This window comes from Rhagoletis pomonella, unplaced genomic scaffold (genome assembly GCF_013731165.1).
Source record: "Rhagoletis pomonella isolate Grant_MI unplaced genomic scaffold, Rhpom_1.0 Rhpom_scaffold_00013, whole genome shotgun sequence".
Lineage (NCBI taxonomy): Eukaryota > Metazoa > Arthropoda > Insecta > Diptera > Tephritidae > Rhagoletis > Rhagoletis pomonella.
In genome coordinates this window covers 6,530,986-6,549,400 of record NW_023458567.1, presented here as the reverse complement: position 1 = coordinate 6,549,400, position 18,415 = coordinate 6,530,986, and the positions used below count along the sequence as shown (strand labels likewise).

The 18,415-nt window shown below is 32.8% G+C and overlaps 2 protein-coding genes across 2 annotated transcripts in view; both read right to left on the bottom strand.

The window, feature by feature from the left end:
* Window positions 1–18,415, bottom strand: part of LOC118748671 — a 361,645-nt gene that overhangs the window by 99,784 nt on the left and 243,446 nt on the right. The gene's annotated exons all lie outside the window — the stretch shown is intronic.
* Window positions 575–1,375, bottom strand: LOC118748672. Its single transcript, XM_036483269.1, has 2 exons — window positions 1,167–1,375; window positions 575–1,070 (listed from the first exon to the last, which is right to left on the bottom strand). The coding sequence occupies exons 1-2, from the start codon at window positions 1,339–1,341 to the stop codon at window positions 595–597; spliced, it is 651 nt and encodes a 216-aa protein (XP_036339162.1). The 5' UTR covers window positions 1,342–1,375; the 3' UTR covers window positions 575–594.

Here is an 18,415-nt window from a genome sequence, read left to right as displayed (position 1 = left end):
CGAATTTCGCCACTACATTTTAGTCGGTGATTCCGGCTATGCCAATTCTCCCTTCCTGGCAACACCATTCGCAGAAAATAGTTCTGAGCTTCGCGCTGGATTACAACACGTACAAGAATATCAGCGGGCAATTATCGCCACCAGGAATTGCGTGGAACGCTCATATGGAGTGCTGAAGCGACGCTTTCCAGCATTGGCCTATGGTTTGCGTGTCAAAACATCGACTGCACAAATGCTTGTTGCGACCGCTGCAGTACTCCACAACATCTGTATTGATGAGAATGAGCAATTACCCAACACCACCTGGCTTCACGAGCAACGAAATAGAGATCAACAGTGGTGCGACAGAAGATACTCCAAATAGTAACTATGGCAGGAATGTACGCAACGAACTCCTCGATATGTTTCGTCGCCAAGTGAACACACACACCAATCACTTGCCTTGATTAGAAAAGGGAGGATAATTTCATTTAATTCATTTATTTTTTGCAATGAATAACATATTTTTGTTTTAAAAACATTAAACAAGAAAAACTAGTTAAATAAAACCTGTACTTATAAAAAAAAAAATAAATAACACACTGTTGCGCGAAACTATACTGAATGTTTTATGTCGTCATAAAAGCTCGAAACTTCAAGCTCCTCCTGGACGATTTTTTCAGATTCTTGTGCATTCATCGGTTTGTGCGTCTTTAAGTATAGGTTGTGACGCTCCTGCGCTTCTTGTTCCCGCTTAGCGAAGTATTGCATTACTTGCTTCTGAGCAGTTTTTTGTAGCATAACCGCTTCCATATTAGCAGTATGTAACTCGATGGCATGGCGCATGTTTGTTGCGTGGAGTTCGCGTGACTGCGTTAATTCAAGATTTATAAGCTGCTGGCGCATTTCATTTTCGGCATTATTTGGGTCACGGAATCTGCGTTTCCGTGCTTGCCGCTGTTGTGCAACTGTTGCAAAATATTGTCGCGGTTCTACTGCCGATGCTTCCTTGGGCAACGGCGAGCTGGTGGAGACGATTAAAGGACTGGAGAAGTTACAGCTGGGAGTCAATATGGTCGATGACGGCTTCGCTGTAGAAGAAACGAATTACTGAAATTACTCGATCCAATTAATATAATATGTACATGTACGTATGTATGCTCCTACAAACATATGTATATTTGTACCTGTGATATTCACAATTTGGACCTCCTCTAACGTCGTGTTTTGAACACCCAATACATCTTTGTTTTGAACATACAATGGGGTATGTGTATCATCCGGCATTTGTGTTTCGGGCAATGCTTCCGTATTCAGCAGTGAGTGCTCTTTGCTGTTTGCCGAACTTCCATAAATTACCATATCGCTGTCAAATTCGGAATGGAGGCCGCAGAAGCGATCACGCAGAATCGCAAGCAATTCTAGCATGGCTCCAGTGAGAGGAACAGTTAAAGACACTGGCATGGGTTTCGCAAGTCCGCCACCAGTTCCCATTGAAACTTGCCGCTGCCATGTCGAATATGTCTGCAAATACTGCTTTATTTGCTTGAACCGATTCTGCAGATGTAGTGGTTCGCGAACAATTCCCTGAAAGAAAAAATATTTAACACCATTTAAAATAAATTTTAAATACAACCGTAGAAGCGCGCTCGGCGTTCAATATATTCGCGATTTTCCGATACTCCTGGGCCCGTTGCTCTGGGGTGCAACCGTTTGTCGCCTGATTTAAAATGCCATCGCGACCGACATCAACAAGTGCGCGCACAAAGCGCAACGTCTCCTCCGCCGACCAATTCACAGATCTCCGTGCTCGAGGAACTCGCGACTTTTTCTTGTCTTTTTCTTTATTTTCGTTCATAGCACACAAAATCGCAAATTAAAATTGTTAACAAAACCACAACACAAAAATAATTAAGCAATTTATTCAAAAATTTTATAATATTTTGACACTCCGAATGTCAATTCCTCTCTTCGGAAAATCTATTGGAATAAATATTTATTCCTCTGCCGGAAAGTTATTCGCCGCTATTCCATAGTGAATAATTGACAAAAAAGTTATTCCGCCGTCGCTCAGAATTGCCCAGAATAACTAAACCGTTGAATACGAAGGAATAACGACAAGTCAATAATATGGCCGTTAATGTTGAAAAAATAATTTTGGGTGCTCGAATATATTTTCGTTTTTTCAAATTTACGCCTCTACAAACCAAATTCAAATCAAAGTGATTTTGAAACAAATTCGATGTTCGAAAAATTTCGAAAATGTCTGCGATTTCGAAAATGACGTCTTCACACATCATGTTCATATTCTCGATGTTCGAAAAATGTTGATTATGTAAACGAATTTAAAAAAAAAATTTTATTGCAAATTAACTTTTTTTGAAGAAAATGAGAAAAATAAAAAATAAAATGACATTACTATTAATTAATTAAAATAAATCATAAAAAGTTTAAAAAATAATCTACAAAACATTTAAGTCTGATCTCCTTATCAAAACTTGCATGGCATATTTTATAAACAAAGATTTATGATAATATATACAACTTTTAAAATTTATACAGTGTCATGCCTAAGGGACTTGGATGCGCCTCACAATCTTTCCTATTGTAATTGAACTCTTTTGTGTACCTGTGTAAATATGTGTGTTTATGTATATAAAAAACACGTTTAAAAGCCCTCTTGCGCATCCTGCCATTTATCGGCTGCGTCCTTGCCATATACATATCCTTATACCTGTCGCTGCACTTTGGGTTTCACTGACATGCCAGCAATAAATGGTGTCATTTATTGCCAACAATTAAAAGTACAATTTTGCCAATAAATGTGACAATACTTTTCCCTCAGCTCTTTATTTTTATTTTATTTTCTCTTTTCATCATTGTTCATGTTCAGTTTACTGCTGCCAGTTGGCATATGACCAATAGAGGCAGCCAAAGAGTAGCTGGCATGAATTGAGTGATTGGTACGTGGCATATATTTGAAGATTAGCTACTGGCCAATGTACGTACTTTATATAGTTAATGTGAGTTTTCTGTTTTCATGTTTTCGTTCAAAATTCATTCACTCATTCACTCGTCCACTTACTTACTGACACTCTCATACACTCACTCGCTCATTCACTCACTCACTCACTTACTACTCACAAACTCACTTTCTCATTAAAATCCCTAGTCTCATTCATTGACCCATTCACTTACTCACTCTTCAATATACTCACTTACTCATTGACTTACTCATAAACGCACTCACTCACTCACAGTCTTAGGCTCATATTGGTTTTTAATCCAAATTAAAATCCTTTTAGTTTTTTGCTCGTTTACTACATTCACTCACTTATCATCCCTCTCATGCACTACAGCCCTCACTTCTGCCTGATTTACCGACCCCTTCATCTCACTCTTCACATCTCAATATATCTGATTTATAGTTGCCTGTCATGCAATTAAAATTGCTGTTGATTTGCCACAATCGTTTTTCACTGCCTCACAAAAAAACGAAACAAAGTTATTAAATAAATGAAATAAGCGCTTTGTTAAATATTGATAGAGCCATCTATCTGTCGAGCAACATGTGCCGTATATTAATGTTTGCGATAACTCTTTCACCAGCAATGAATTTTTTATGACTCACTTTAATAGCGACAATATTAACGCTATTAGTTTTGCGATGTTTGCCTCGGGAATTTCTGTGGAAGTGCATGTGAATGCGAGTACTTAGTTACAGTGAAGAGAAAAATTAGTGAAAGTATTTTTGAAGAGAGAAAAAAAAAATTAAACAAACAATTTAGAAAACAAATTTCGAATTGGCCTAGGTTTAGTCGAGGTTATTATTTCTTATCAAAAAATATTTTTTATTTTTTTGGAAAAATCGTTCCATTTAAATTGCTGGTGAAACCGGTTGTAATAGACTTTTTTTAAAGAATACAATTTTGGTACATAAAACTAGTAATTTAAAAAATCTGGGCCCATTCCTTAGGCGCACTCATAACTTTGACAACTTTATGAATATTGAACCACAATTTTCAGAGGAGGGTGTCGATACATGCACAATCGCTGGAGATAATATTCGAAATTCTAGCCAAATGCGACTTTAACCCTTTCTTAAATTAAATTACAAACAATTTTGAAAAACCTCTGTTTTATTTTTTTTTTCGAAATTCAGGGGAAACATTTCGGCGTTAAAAAAATAGAGCTAAATAGAGAAAATAAAGCAGCCTGCAACTATTAATTTATACTGAGTTTAGCCAACAAAGCTTTCCGAAATCATGTTTCGAAAGTTTTCGACCTATGAAAATTTAAGGAAATTATTTACGAAATCAAAGAAATGGTTTTAGACCACCTCAAATGACTATGGAAGCAATTTGCTGATACCGTCTTTTATCATAAAAAATTGTTTTAAAAAAACTTTTTCGTAAAATTTTAAGTTTTGAAAATTGCAGGCCAAATATTTTCGAAATCGCAAAAGTGGTTTTAAATGTCCTGACAGTCTCCGCATTGATTTCGATCGAGTAGTTTGAAAGTATGTAGTTGAAATTGCCTTAAGCGTCACCTGCAGCATTTTATTTATATTTTTCAAAATTTTTACAACTTCGCTATTGGAAATAAAAATGTTCGAATTCCAAAAATACCTCAGTCAGTTTTCGAGCTTTGAGATTTAGAAGGCAAATAGTTAAGAAGTCGGAAAGGTGGCTTAAGATGCCTTAAACGAGCGATCCAAAAAATTTTCTAATTTCGGAACTCGAAATAAAAAATTTTCGAAAGCAAAATAAGTTTAAAAATTTTTAAAATTTATTAAACGACCACCACAGCAATTTGCTTATTATCATACAATATTTTCTAACTTTGAAATTCGAGTTAAAAAATTTTCAAATTCCAAAAAGACATTCCATCTTTGAGGATTACAAAGCAACTGCAGCCGTTTATTTATATTCATAAAAAATTTTCAAATTTCGGGATTCGAAGCAAAAAAATTTCGGAAGCAACAAATTAGTTTAAAAGCGACGGAAAATGCTTTAATCGACTTCCACAATAATTTATTTATTATCTAAAAATTTTTTCGAACTCGAAATTCGAATTAAAAAATTTTCGAGTTTGAAAAAAGTTTTTAAAAATGCCTGACGCATCTTAGAAGCAACTATTTACACTACATTTGACCAACCAAATTTTTCGAAATTCGAAAATTCAAAATTTAGAATTTTTACAGTCGACTTTTTTCTTTGGAACACATGAGTTTTGTCAACATTTTGTCACATTAAGAATTTCTTCACAAGTATAGTAGCATGCTGCCAATGAAAAATTTTCTAGCTACTGAAGAGTTTAAGTTCTCAAAAAATTTACTAAATAAAAACTTTTTTAAGTTAATCAGGCAGATTCTGTAATTCACTTCCGAGTAAATTTCAATCAAACTCGCTTTGAATTCAAATTGTCACGGGTTGAAATTCACTCGGCAGTGAGTTGCAGAACCTGCCTATGTATTACATTTTTTTGCTTAAACTCGAAAATTTTAATGCAATAAAGGCAACCTTGGCTTGTAGCACATGTATCAGTTTACGCTTCCAATTAAGAAATAATTGCCATAAATTCCAGATTTTTTTTTACGAGAAACTTAACGAATAAAAAATGCTAACTACAGCAGCGTAACTTAATTCCTTCCACATCACATAGAATTTACAAAATGAGTGCCGGATTAATGGCTGACGCCAGTAGAGCTACAAACACGTGCAGCTTAAACCCAAAGCTTTCAGCCACTTTAAAGTGCGGCCAAAGCCATCAAAAACAAAAAAAAATAAATACCAAAAAATATATACATACATATTTTAGGTTGAAACACTAAAAAGTAAAATAGTGAAATAGCAGCGGAGTAAAAAAACACCGTTCAATTGCCCAGCTGATGGATGCATGGGTAAGTGTATTTCGTTTTACATGACCAATAGCACGCTTTTAGGCGTCCAAGCGTTAAGTGCGCCATGCCAATATTCGGCAAATTGATGGTAATGGCGATGGCGCTGCTGATGGCATGGCGAAACAAAAAGGAAAACAAAAAAAATTGGTAAACAAACCAACGCAACAATAACAACTCACACTCAATTATCGTAAATGGCATGGCCACTAGGGTAGCGGAAGGTGCGCGAATAGCGCTCGACAGCCGGCTATTGGTGGCAGTTAGGAAAAGAGTTCGAGCGCAGAAGGGTCGCCTCAATGGACACTCATCTTGCTCGAGTGTAGTTTAAATTTTATTTTATTGCTGTGCGTTGTGACACGCCATAAGTGCTGTATTGATTTTATACCTTACTCTCGGCAACACCTAAAAGTATGCTACACGCTTGTCGAGTTTATTTGCTCAGAGGTGACTAAACCTGCTTCATTCATTTTATTTATTATTTTTTTTTTTCATTTCGACTTTTATTATTTCCACTTCTCATTCATTGTACACCACTCAAAAACGATCGTTGCTATCGCTGACTGTGTCACAGCAACAATAACTGTAACAGCAACCACTGCAATGGCTATTTCAATAACAACGGAAATCCGAGGCAGAAAAAAAAATTTAAAATTCAAAACATTGCCGCTACACTGGAGATTTTCGTTGCTTGCGCGGTTAAAACCAAAATAATTTATACATTTCATATGCAGGAGAGGCAGCGATAGGAGGGAGAGACAGAAATACACTGCCCTCGCTCTCGCTGCCTACGTGAAAGAGTCGTTGAAAGTCCAATGCTGTGTATGGGAATAATTTTTGAATTTGAAATGTCTCTGCTGCTTCAGCGCTGTAGTGCCTTGCTTTTTTTCTCTCTTTTTCAACTGACTTCTGCTGCTGAGCGGTTTTCATGTCAAGTGCCGGAGAGTTTATGGATTTACTATTTTGGCGTTTTTTCGTGTTTGGGGGAATTTCCATTTCGTTATAAATTCATTGATTCGGTCTGTTGTTCGATTAACATTTTTAAATTACTAGTTTTACCCTATGTATGTATATATATGAAGTTGAGGTTTGAGTGAGTTCCTAACACCAATTTACGCGCCTGACATAATTTAGTGTGCATTGAATTTTTATTCAAGTGCACCTTTTTTCCTTGCTTCCACTTTTTCTCAAGTTCTTGCTTTTTATCCACTTATTAGTGTTACCAGCGTCAACGGAATTGAAAATATTTGAATTTATCAATGTCCCCAGTCCGATCATCGTCGTCAGTTTTGCCAGCGTTTCCCGTTTTGTTAAGTTTTATAATGCCATGGAGGTAGATTCTCACACTTTCTTAAATTTACTTTTGTTTTTAAAACCTGGATGCAAAATATTTACAAATATTTTTTGTGCGGCATAAAAATGTATTAATTTTGTTTTGTAGGCATTGATAAAATGTTGGGATTGTATTTTTTGGTCTTTCAGAATTTTCTAGATGTTGAGGCTTTTCTTGAGAGTCATCTGGATTTTTGGGATTTTCATATTTAATTTTTTCGAAATGCTCGTGATATGCTTGGAAATTGTTCATGGTCGAGCTTTTTGCGATTTTTCGTTACTTCGCTAAGTTATATGAAAATTTCTGTTTTGGAGGATTTTTTTGTGTGATTTTCTGAGATTTTTGAGAGTTTTTGAAAAATTTGCAGAACTTGTAGGATTTCTAGATATATGAATCCTTGGAACTCACTTTGAACTTCTAGATTTTTTTTTTGTATTTTAATGGGCCTATAGGAATTTTAATTACTCTGGTACAATCTGTGAAAGATTTTTCTTTAAAATTTTTGGGGATTTTCGAAAATTCTCGTGAAGCTTGGGATTTCATTCAAGCTTTTTTTGGAATTCTTTTGGTACCACTTGACTAGTGATCGTTAGGAAATTTTCATTAGGATCTGTGCTAAATAATTTTCTCGCGATTTTTCAAGATTTCCTTGGGGTATTTTTCGGGATGTCTGTCACTTTTCGAAATTTTTTGGAATTTTTCAAGATTTTTGGGTTTTTTTTTTAATCTATCTGGTACTTGCCGAGATTTTTCGCAACATTTCAGCGTTTTTTTTAAATTTTCCGGAATTTTTCGTTGTTTCGGTACGATCTACGAAAAAAACATTTTTTTATATTTTGTTTTGGGAGATTTTTGGGACTTTTCGGAAATTTTCGAGATTATCGGAATTTCGTCGAAACTTTTTTTGGTACCTCTCCGTATTTTTTATAGACAATACGGACTTTTTCGTAACTTCGGTATAATGCACGAAAGTATTTTTATATTGATTTTTTTGATTTGTAAATATTTGGTGTGTTTTATCGTTCCATCAGTGCCTTTTTAGAACAAAAAAAAATGTTTATGAGTAAATAAATAAAATTTTATTTTTATTTTTTAGTTGAATGAAATTCCGATAGGCAAATTCGTATCATTTATTTCAAGTATATTCCCCCTGTTACAAGTTTTTGTGCGCTAATACATAACAAATTTTGGCTTCCTCTTCCTGGAAAACAACTTTCTGTTTTATTTCTAAACGCACTCCGAACTCAGACCGTTCCTCTGCTGCCAGCGTATAAAGCACATCTTTTAAAGTGCATTTAAACTAACAACTAACTAATTATAGGCTTTATGCCATAAAAAATTGTCACTTAAACGCAAACTTTCAACAAAAGCTGTAGGCGAGTAGGAAATTGCAAGGAAAAGCTACGAAAAAGCGAGCGGTCAATGTAACCACAAAAAAACAAAAAACCACTTAAAAGTAAATGACTACAAAATTGTGCTGACACACAACAACACGCAAACACTATTCGTTTCATACTTTCACTGCACAATACACGACAATGTTATCCCCCGCCTGTTCAAACAGTTGCTGCAATTCACTTGACTTCGGTGTACTTCACTTCACTCCACTTCACTTTATTTCGCCTTTATTTCTTCTGTCTTTCGTTTGTTCGTGACTTTGATAAATTACCCACACTAATGACCCAATATGACTTTTGGTTTTCATCAACCGCGCTAGCATGCTCCATTTACCAGCACCAAACTTCAAGTCGGCCACTCATTCATTCACTCTTGAATTCATTCATTTATTCACAGTGGAAGACAGACAGTATGAATTATTTCTTTTTCGTTTTTTGATTTTTTGGTTTAACAGTTTTTTGTGGCTTGCCGCCGAAGCCATTGCTTGCTTTGGTAGTGTCTGTGTTGGACGATTAGTTTCTGGGAAGTGCGGTCTGGTTTTCCTATCTTTGCAAGAGTGTGAGTGTGATGTGTGTGCTGGTCTCCTGGCTCTGCTAACTAATCGTAGCCTTTTTGCTACTCCTTCACCTTTTCACTTTCACTCTCTCTTCACTCATTCTAAATGCATTAACTGCAATTACAAGTTAATTACACTATCGTGTAGCTCATTTCCTGGCTGTGGTGGGGTTAGAGGAGCGGTCGGAGGCACATTAGAAATTCGTAGTAAGTGTCACAGGAGGTCATGTGCTGGCTGCTAATATTCCCTTTTAGGTAATCATATTGAATTATTATGCTTTGATCTAAATTTTTCATTGTAAGGTGGAGACACCGACAGTTGCAAGACTTCTTTGCGCTAGAGTCCTCCGTTGATCTATTCTACATATGAAATTATTAAGTTAAAACCGGAGCGAATATGTGGCAATTTAATGTTAAGCGGCATCGAAGCTTGTAATTTTTTAGTAATTTTAGTAAGTAAAAAAAACAATTTAAAAATTTTAAGAATTCAATTAAAAAATACATGGTAAACCTGTTCGAAAAAGAAATGATTTAAAATATTTTAAATTTAAAAATATTCGGAAAGCTTTTAATGCAAAAACTCATAACCGAAAAACTTAGTGAAAATAGTTATGAAACTCTTATATCATATTAAAAAAAAAAAACTACGCTATTTTAACTAATTTTTGGTAACCCTTAAGCTTAAAAAATTACTTATTTCAAACCACTTAAAAACTAGTGTGAAAACCTCCTCTTCTAATAGCTGTAATTTTTTAGGTTTTTCTTTTAATTTTTCTAAAACGTTTCGCAAAAAAATTTCTACAGAAATTATATGAACATATTTTATGGCGTTTTCGTTTCTATCGAAAAATTTTACCGTCTCATTGCCCTCTAAGCACAAACACTAATAACCAGGCAGTGAAAAGGCAACATTTTTTGTAGAAACGAAAACGCCATTAATGTTTTTTCATAAAAACATTTAGATAAGTTACATTTTTCTAAACTTTTTTCTTTCAGTGTCTTAGGTTATGCAAATTTTTTAGGCACAGGTTTCCATTAGCTCCAGTTAGAATGCAAATATGCAGTATTAAAAAAAATATATGTAGAAATTTCCCCTTAAATTGTTCACATAAATTTTTAAGCGCACTAAAAAAGTTGGTGGGGAAGCTCGCCAAACGCTTAGAGAAAGTGTTAGCGGCAATTTTTTCAATTTTAAAATTTTAGTTTTACATTAACTCATTTACTTCTTTAATTTAAGTCTTACTAAACAAAAATATGGCAACTCTATTTATAAAAAATTATACTTTTGCCGAAAATGGATTTTTTGTTTAATTTTTTTTTGCTTGCTTTAATTAAAAAATTTTAAGGTATGTATTCTTAATTTAAACTAAGGAAAATATGGCAGCTCTGTGAATAAAATTTTTTGCCAAATATAGATTTTTCTTTTAAAATTTTTTTCGCTTGCTTTAATTATAAATTTTAAGGTACATATTCTTAATTTAAACTAAGGAAAATATGGCAACTCCGTGAACAAAAATTGGACAAACTGTTTTTTTGCTGCAAAATTTCTTTTCTGCTTGACATATAATATTAAATTTTCATAATTTTAATTAACAAAAATATGGCAATTATGTCTATTAGAATGTGTTTCTTTTCCCCGAAAAGTTTTTTTACAACAAATTTTTCCAGTATACTTATTGTATCCTTTAGCGAAAATATGGCAACTATGTATATAAAAATTTATAACTTTATATCTTTTCCCAAAAAAGTTTTTTTTCTCTATTGCTTCTTTTTATACTTGCCATTTAATATTAACTTTTAAATTTTCATAATTTGAATTAACAAAAATATGGTAACTCTGTCCTTAACAATTTTGATTTTTGCACAAACATTTTTTTTCAAATAGCTTTTCGATTTCCTGTTAATTTCAGTTAACGAAAATATTGGAACTCTATGTATAAAAAATAATATTTTCGCCAAAATTTGAAAAGATTTTCTTTTGCCTTACATTTGATAAAGATTTTTCCATAATCATAATTAATAATGTTAGAAATAATTAATTTTTGGTTACCATGTTTGAAAGTATTTTTTTTTTTTACCCAGAAAATAACTGTGCTTATGCGGAACTACTAAAAGTGCTTTCAAGCGTGCGGTTTAACTACGTGCTAATAAATTTTCTGCTTCGAGATCTAAAAATTGCTCTAATTTAACCACTCCTTTTTTCGTGTTTTAATGCGTTCTTCTCTGAAATCGCCTTCTCTATGCTTCTTTCCGTTATTTCCCTCTTGTGTCTAGTTATTTTAGTTTTCACCTTATTTCCGCCCTTCTATTCACTTTTCACATTAAATACATGCCACACGGCTTGTTGCTGCTCTTGCCACTGCTGCAGCTGCTGCCAGTTGTTGCCAATTTTCAGCCATCAACTATGTCCACTGCTGCCAATTTGTGAGCAAATGTAGTGTGTGAAAGAATGTCTGATATGTGCCGACAACATAAAAAAAGCAGCAACAATATAAAACAAATTGGTCATTTTGCCAACAAAGTTTAGAGTTCAATTTCGATGCAACACAAATATATGTCTGTTGCGCAGCAATTGTTGCAAGTTAAGTAAAGGGAGCTGTGAGAGAAAAAATTGGGCGATAAACTAAAACAAAATTAAAAGTTGGACACAAGAAATGCAGTAAAAAAAATTGTAAAAAAATTATCAAATGGAGTTAAAGGGATGTAAGATGTCAAATTTATTTGAAACAATTTGGAAGTTTTGCAAAAAAGAGACCTTAGGCTGTTCCAAGTGAAAAATAAAGGAGCTTTTGGAAGACACCTTTTAACGCATAGAGAAGAGAGAAAAAGGGCAAGCAAACAAACATAAACTAGATATTAAAAATTTGCTTCAAATAAGACAAAGTTTGAATATTTATTGAAAGAAAAATTTGTTTATCCACTTTTGTTGTTTCTGCTATTTCCCACAAAATTGGTTGATTAAGCGGCAGTACTTGACCTATGAAATGCAGGCAAATCCCAGCATGGGCGTGTCATTCGTGTCCCTGAACTGTGAAAGGGATACGATCGAGAGTTTTTGTACTATTTTTTTGTGACTTGAGTTGATACTTTTCTGTATTTTTTCCGAGGTTTCTGATTTTTCTGGCAGAATGCATACGGAGTAAATAGTCTGCCTTAGAAGATGCCATTCGACGAACCTATTTCGTGAAGCGGTACTTTTTCGTAGAGGTTATTATGCAGCAAACAAATCGATTCCTACACTTCGTCCTTCGAATAACTGCGTGGAGAGGAGTGCGACCAGCCGCAAAGAGGATTTCATTTACCTAGTTTGCATTTCTGTGCTAAAAATTCAATTTTTATAGGTATAATTATTCTTGATTTTCAGCTTAAGCGTATTAAGTTTCGAAAGGCGATGTTTCAAAGAATTAAAACCTGAGCTTGTGAGTTTCAGAGATGCTACACTGGGCGGCTCAAAACTGTTGGCACTTCTCTTATGCTTTTGAATCCAAGTAGCTTTTTCTTTTTGCCAAAAATATTCAAGAATTCAGTCATAATCATTGGCCAGGTAACCACAGTTTGCTTACCATTCACTCTAACTACATATTTGTGGCTTCTTATCAAATGTATATACAGTCAGCGTCAAAACTATGCATACCCTGAGGTTTTGACGATTTTATATACTTATATTTTCCATAACAAAATTTTCCAAAATTGTATTTTTTTTTAAATATAGTTCATTAACAGTAAAACCCGCAAGAATAAATTATTTTTTATTTCATACTTTTATGTTTTCATATTTTTTTCGAAATTTTGCGTAATTTAAAATTTTTTCAGTGTATACAGTTTTGTAGCCCATTAAATTTTAGTATAATAAAGCGCAAGTTTCAAGTCGCTAAAAATTACAACGCGTGGAAACAATCCTTTTTATAAGAAATCGAATCGAATAATTGAAAATTTCGTTAAACTTTGTTTTGCATTTTTCCGAGTTCTGTATGAAATTAAGAAAATTTACATAAATAAAATCGTCAAAACATTAAGGTATGCACATTTTTGACGCTGACTGTAATATGCACATACAGTATGCCACTCACAACTGTTATAATTGCATAGCTGTTGATGAGCGACCACCGACACTTTGTTGACAAATAAAATATAATCAACAAAAGCAAATTAAGCACACGTGCACTCACACCCACACAAACACTACAGAGACACCTACACTAAACACATACTAGTACCTATGAAGTGCCTATTGACTATGGCAGAGAATTAGCAGCGATTGATATGACATTTGCAATTTGTATGTAAATTAAATGTTCATCATACGCCACGCAAACCACAAAGTGTGCCTGGTTGTGTGCGTGTGGGTGTGGGTGTGTGTAGCATTAGCACCTGCAGAAGTATATGTACGAATGTACAGTTGCGAGTAAAATAATAGCAGTAAAATTAAAAATGATGTTTATGTAACGCATGAACCAAATTTATTTTTATATGGCCGAAAATGTGCACACCCTCAAAAAAAAAAAATCTAAAAAATCAATGGTAATTTTTTGCGACTTGAAACTTGCACTTTGTTATACTAAAATTCAATGGGCTTCAAAACTGCATACTCAAAATCTTTCTAAGCAATCTAATTTAAAAACTCAAAATTTTGCTGAAACTTTTTTTTAGTTTAAATAGATTTTGTGAACCTTGCGCAAGCTTTGAAACTTTTATTGATGCGGTTTCTGATACAGATCTACACATATTTTTTAAGTGAAAATTATAAGCAATTAATAAATAAACATAAGTTACCAGCAGCATAATTTTGAATTTTTCTGCTATTATTTTACTCGCAGCTATACATATCCAGGCCACACAGCAATGTCATAGTGCGGCTGCATTTTGTAATTAAAGCGTAAATGTACTGTATATGGAAATTATTTGGCTAATAAGTGCAACTGACTGGGGTGAAACGGCGGCACGGCAGCGTAGTTTGTTTTTAGGCGCATGCAAGCATGCAGCTTATAGCAGTGGCTTAGCCGGCGGCCTAGTCTGGGATAAATATGCTGCAGACAGAGTAATGAAGTGGCTGATGAATGTATATACCGGTTTTCCGCTTAAGCGCCTAGGTGCATGCAATGCTCAGCGACTACGTATTCGTGCCAGTGCTCGTGTGCATGTGTGACATGGCTACAGTTACTTTGTGTTATTGTATTTGACAGCATTTATTAATTATTATTACGCTGATATATTGCACTCAAAAGACAGGGATTTAAATACACACACACTTTCACGGAGACATATAAAGGAAAAATAGACAACAAGCGTTTCATTGCCACTCGAGTGCAAAGCTGTTGTTATTATTGCTATTAATATTGTTGTTAATGATGATGGCTGCAGTGAGCGCATATTGACAGTTTGCTGCATAAGCGGGCACAAATAGTCAGATCCGTTCACAAACAGAGGCAGAGACATTGTTGCAAGTAGATGTATTTCAGTGCGATGTTCAATTTGCAGGAAATTGTTGGATGATGGCGGCTGTTTAATTTCAATAGCTTGGTATTTTTATTACATATTTTATGTTTGTGTTTTTCGTTTATAATTTATTGCACTTCTCGTATATAAAAAAACTTGGTTTGATGTCATAAGATTGTATAAGTGTCCCAAATTAACAGATTGGTTTTTGAAATATATTGATTTTTAAATATCCGCGCCTGTGGATAGGGTTTTTTATTTTCTTATTTTCTTATTTTCTGTATGTTTTCAAAAAATTTATGCTTTTTTAACTTTTATTATAAGTGTATAAATAGGCTTCAAATTTCCTAATTGTAAACCGTAATTTTTGAGTTAAGAAAATCAGGAATGTTGAGTTTTGAAATTATAAACTATAATCAAAAATTTCACCCGAATGAGCTGGTAAGATAATTTCATATCGGAAACATTTTTATTACTTATTCTTTTAAAATCAACTAGAAACTAAAGTTACGTATCGTTACGTATTATTATTTTTTTTTTTTGGAAATTATGGTAAAAGCGTTTTTTTAAGACTTTGTGATTTTCAAATTAAAAAAACGCAAAAAGCAGAAATAATTAAAAAGAAAAGAATTTAACTTTTCTATTTTTGTTTTCTTATCTTCTAATCCAAAATCTAAGTTTAGAAAAAGTAGTATTAGTGTCCTGGTTTTTAAATTTGTGCTTTTAATACAGATTTCTTGATTAAAGAAAATTTTTGTGACTGTACTTTTCAAATTAAAAAGAAAGTAAAAAAAACGTCACCTGAATATAGTTGTGAGATGATTTCATAGCGGAAATAAATAAAGCGAAAAAATGGACTTTTCCGTTTTTATTAAAAATTATTATTTTTTCCTATTTTTTTGAAAATCGAAAAGCTAAAAAAAGATATTATTATTTTTGTTTGTAAATTTGTGGTTTTTATACAGATTTCGTGATTAAAGAAAATTTATATGACTGCGTAGTTTTCAAATAAAAAAATAATAATAAAACTTCAGCTGAATAAAGTTGCGCGATGATTTCATAGCAGAAATCAATAAAAGGAAAAGAGTTTTACTTTTTTTATTTTCTCAAAATATTTAATTTAAATTAAACATTTTAACTGTGGCTAATGAATTTGTTAAACCTGAGCGAACGAATTCAAAGTACTGAAAATTACTATTATTTAAATTTCAAAAATTCTTTTTGTTAGTGGCAACTCTAAAGGCACTTGTTAGAAATTTTCGAAACTCTTGGCAACACAGAGATATATAGTATTGACATTTATTTTTTGAAAAAATTCTAAAATTTTGACAAGTTCCAAAATTCGTACAAGAGTTTTCACTCTGCTATATGTAAATCGTATGGCAACCCGGCATGCGCAAGTATTTTTTAAATGCATAATTTTTTATTAACAAAAAATTAGCGGTTACGTTTATTCATTAAATTTGAAAACTTAAAAATGTTTTCAAAAATTAGAAACAAATTCAACTTTCTTGTAAAATATTTAATAATCAGAAATATTTTTACACAAAAGTACTATACGTGAAATGTTAAAATTTCCATCAAATTATTTTTTACATATTTAAAAAATATACAAAAAAACTAACCAGCAAAATATTTATTTAAAAAAAAATGAAGAAAATTAAACTAATTTTTTTTCTTTCAATCCCTGTAGGGAAAACTCGAACTAGTGAACCAAATTTCTGGTTCAGTACTAGTTCTTTTTCGCCAAAAACGAACCAGCCCGATAGTAACTAGTTCCGAACCAGTCCAAAAGCAGTGGAATGTGGTACTTTCACTAAACTATTTTATTTCAAATTTTAAAAGCAGGGAAGGTAAACATTATGAGTAAAATAATTTAAAGCAGCATTTAATCATTATTTTATGAATTATTATTGAGTTTTATTTTTTCGCTCAAACGGAAATAATTATTATTTGATTTATATTTTTGGCATTACAAATAATGATTATTTTATGATTTTTATTTTTTCGCGCAGAGATTATCATCAATTTTGAGTTTTATTTTTCCACTTAAAAATAATGATAATTTATAAAATTGAAAAGGCCATACAGACGCAACCTACTGAAATTTTGACCTGAAAAGTTTGGGTCTTATTACTCTTATAAGAGTGCGGCTACCTCTCAAAAGGATACGTCGGTAATCACGCTGGTATAGTTTTTGAGTTGCTTAATAATCATTATACTTAGTGATTCCATAAACAAAGGCCAAGATGCAGAAAAAGAGGCATTCAAAAAAAGTGTGTCAAAATAATTACCACTTTCTCACTAAATTTATTTAAAAATGCAAGCCACCAGAGCTACCTTTTTTTTTAAGAAAAGACAAATTAATTTTTGTTTTATGCAATCCAGCACAGCTACCTTAATGCAGTCAGTCGATAAAGTTTAGGTACAACGAATTTTTTACAATACGGGCAACTATTTTTTAAATATTTTAGTTTTCGGTAATTTTTTATAAAATCCATAAAAATCAGAGTTCCAAACCTTGTGCAAAATTTAAGAAAATTCTGCAAAAGTTCATTAAAATAATTCACTTTTTATTTGCGCTCTCTAGAAAAAGTTGAGTTTGCAGTTTTTTAGCCCATTCAATTTTAGTATAATGAAGTGCAAGTATGAGGAAGCTAGGACTTACCAAACAACAACAAAAAATTGCTAAATATCAATGGTAAGTCCTAGCTGCCTCAAACTTTCACTTTGTTATACTATAATTGAATGGGCTAAAAAACTGCGTACTTAACTTTTTCCTAAAGAGTGTAAATTGTAATACTTGGATGGAAATTTGCGGAGTTTTCTTAAATTTTGCCTAAGGTTTGGAACTCTGACTTTTGGGGTTTTTGGTGTAGAACTAACCATATTTTTATAAAAAATTAGGGAAAAATTAAATATTTAAACAATAGTTGAGTAGTAGTTAAAAATCAATATGCTCAAATTTAGACAAGTAAGACAAAGTGAACTAATATTTTTACTTTTAAGCAGAACGCACTTTTGTTTTTTACTTACTACTTAAGTTTAATACTACTACTACCACTAATGTGGTTTATAATATAAAAGGGAAATGTTTCGACAAGCCTGATTAGAAATGTAGATCTAAGGTGACGAATTTATAACAGGTTGGGAACTATAAAAAATGGATGCAGATCGAACTAGATCTCATCTGTCGAATTAGGAACTGGTTTGGAACTATAGAAAAAGGAATGCAAAACGAACTAGATCTTATCTGTCGAATTTAGAACTGGTTCGGAACTAGCGCCAAAGGGATGCAACGGGGGACAACTGACACTTCCTAGGACATCGCAATGTTAAATTCGCCAGTCGCTAGCATGCAAAAGAGAATTAACGCGTACTAGTCATGGTTCCAAACGCACTAGAACCGAACCAGTTCCGCACTAGTTCGTTTCCCTACAGGGATAATATGACAAAACCCAAAAATTTTTGAAACGGATTATGAAAACTAAATGAACAATAAATATAATTTAACTAAAATTTTTATTTTTTTCTGTACATTAGATTAAAAGATACTTGTCAAATTAAAAGAAAAACAATAATTTATATTAAAAAATGTTGATATGCTAAAATTGAAGTTTAAAATTAGAAAAAGATTAAAAAATATTTCACATACACTTTTTGTACTCAAACAATATAAAAATAACAAAAATATGTACATAAAATCATGAAAAAATAAAAAAAAACATACAAAATATACTTTCTTCGAATGCAATGAAAAAAGGGGAGTAAAAAATATTAAATCAACTGCAACAACAGAAATCACAATTTTTTCG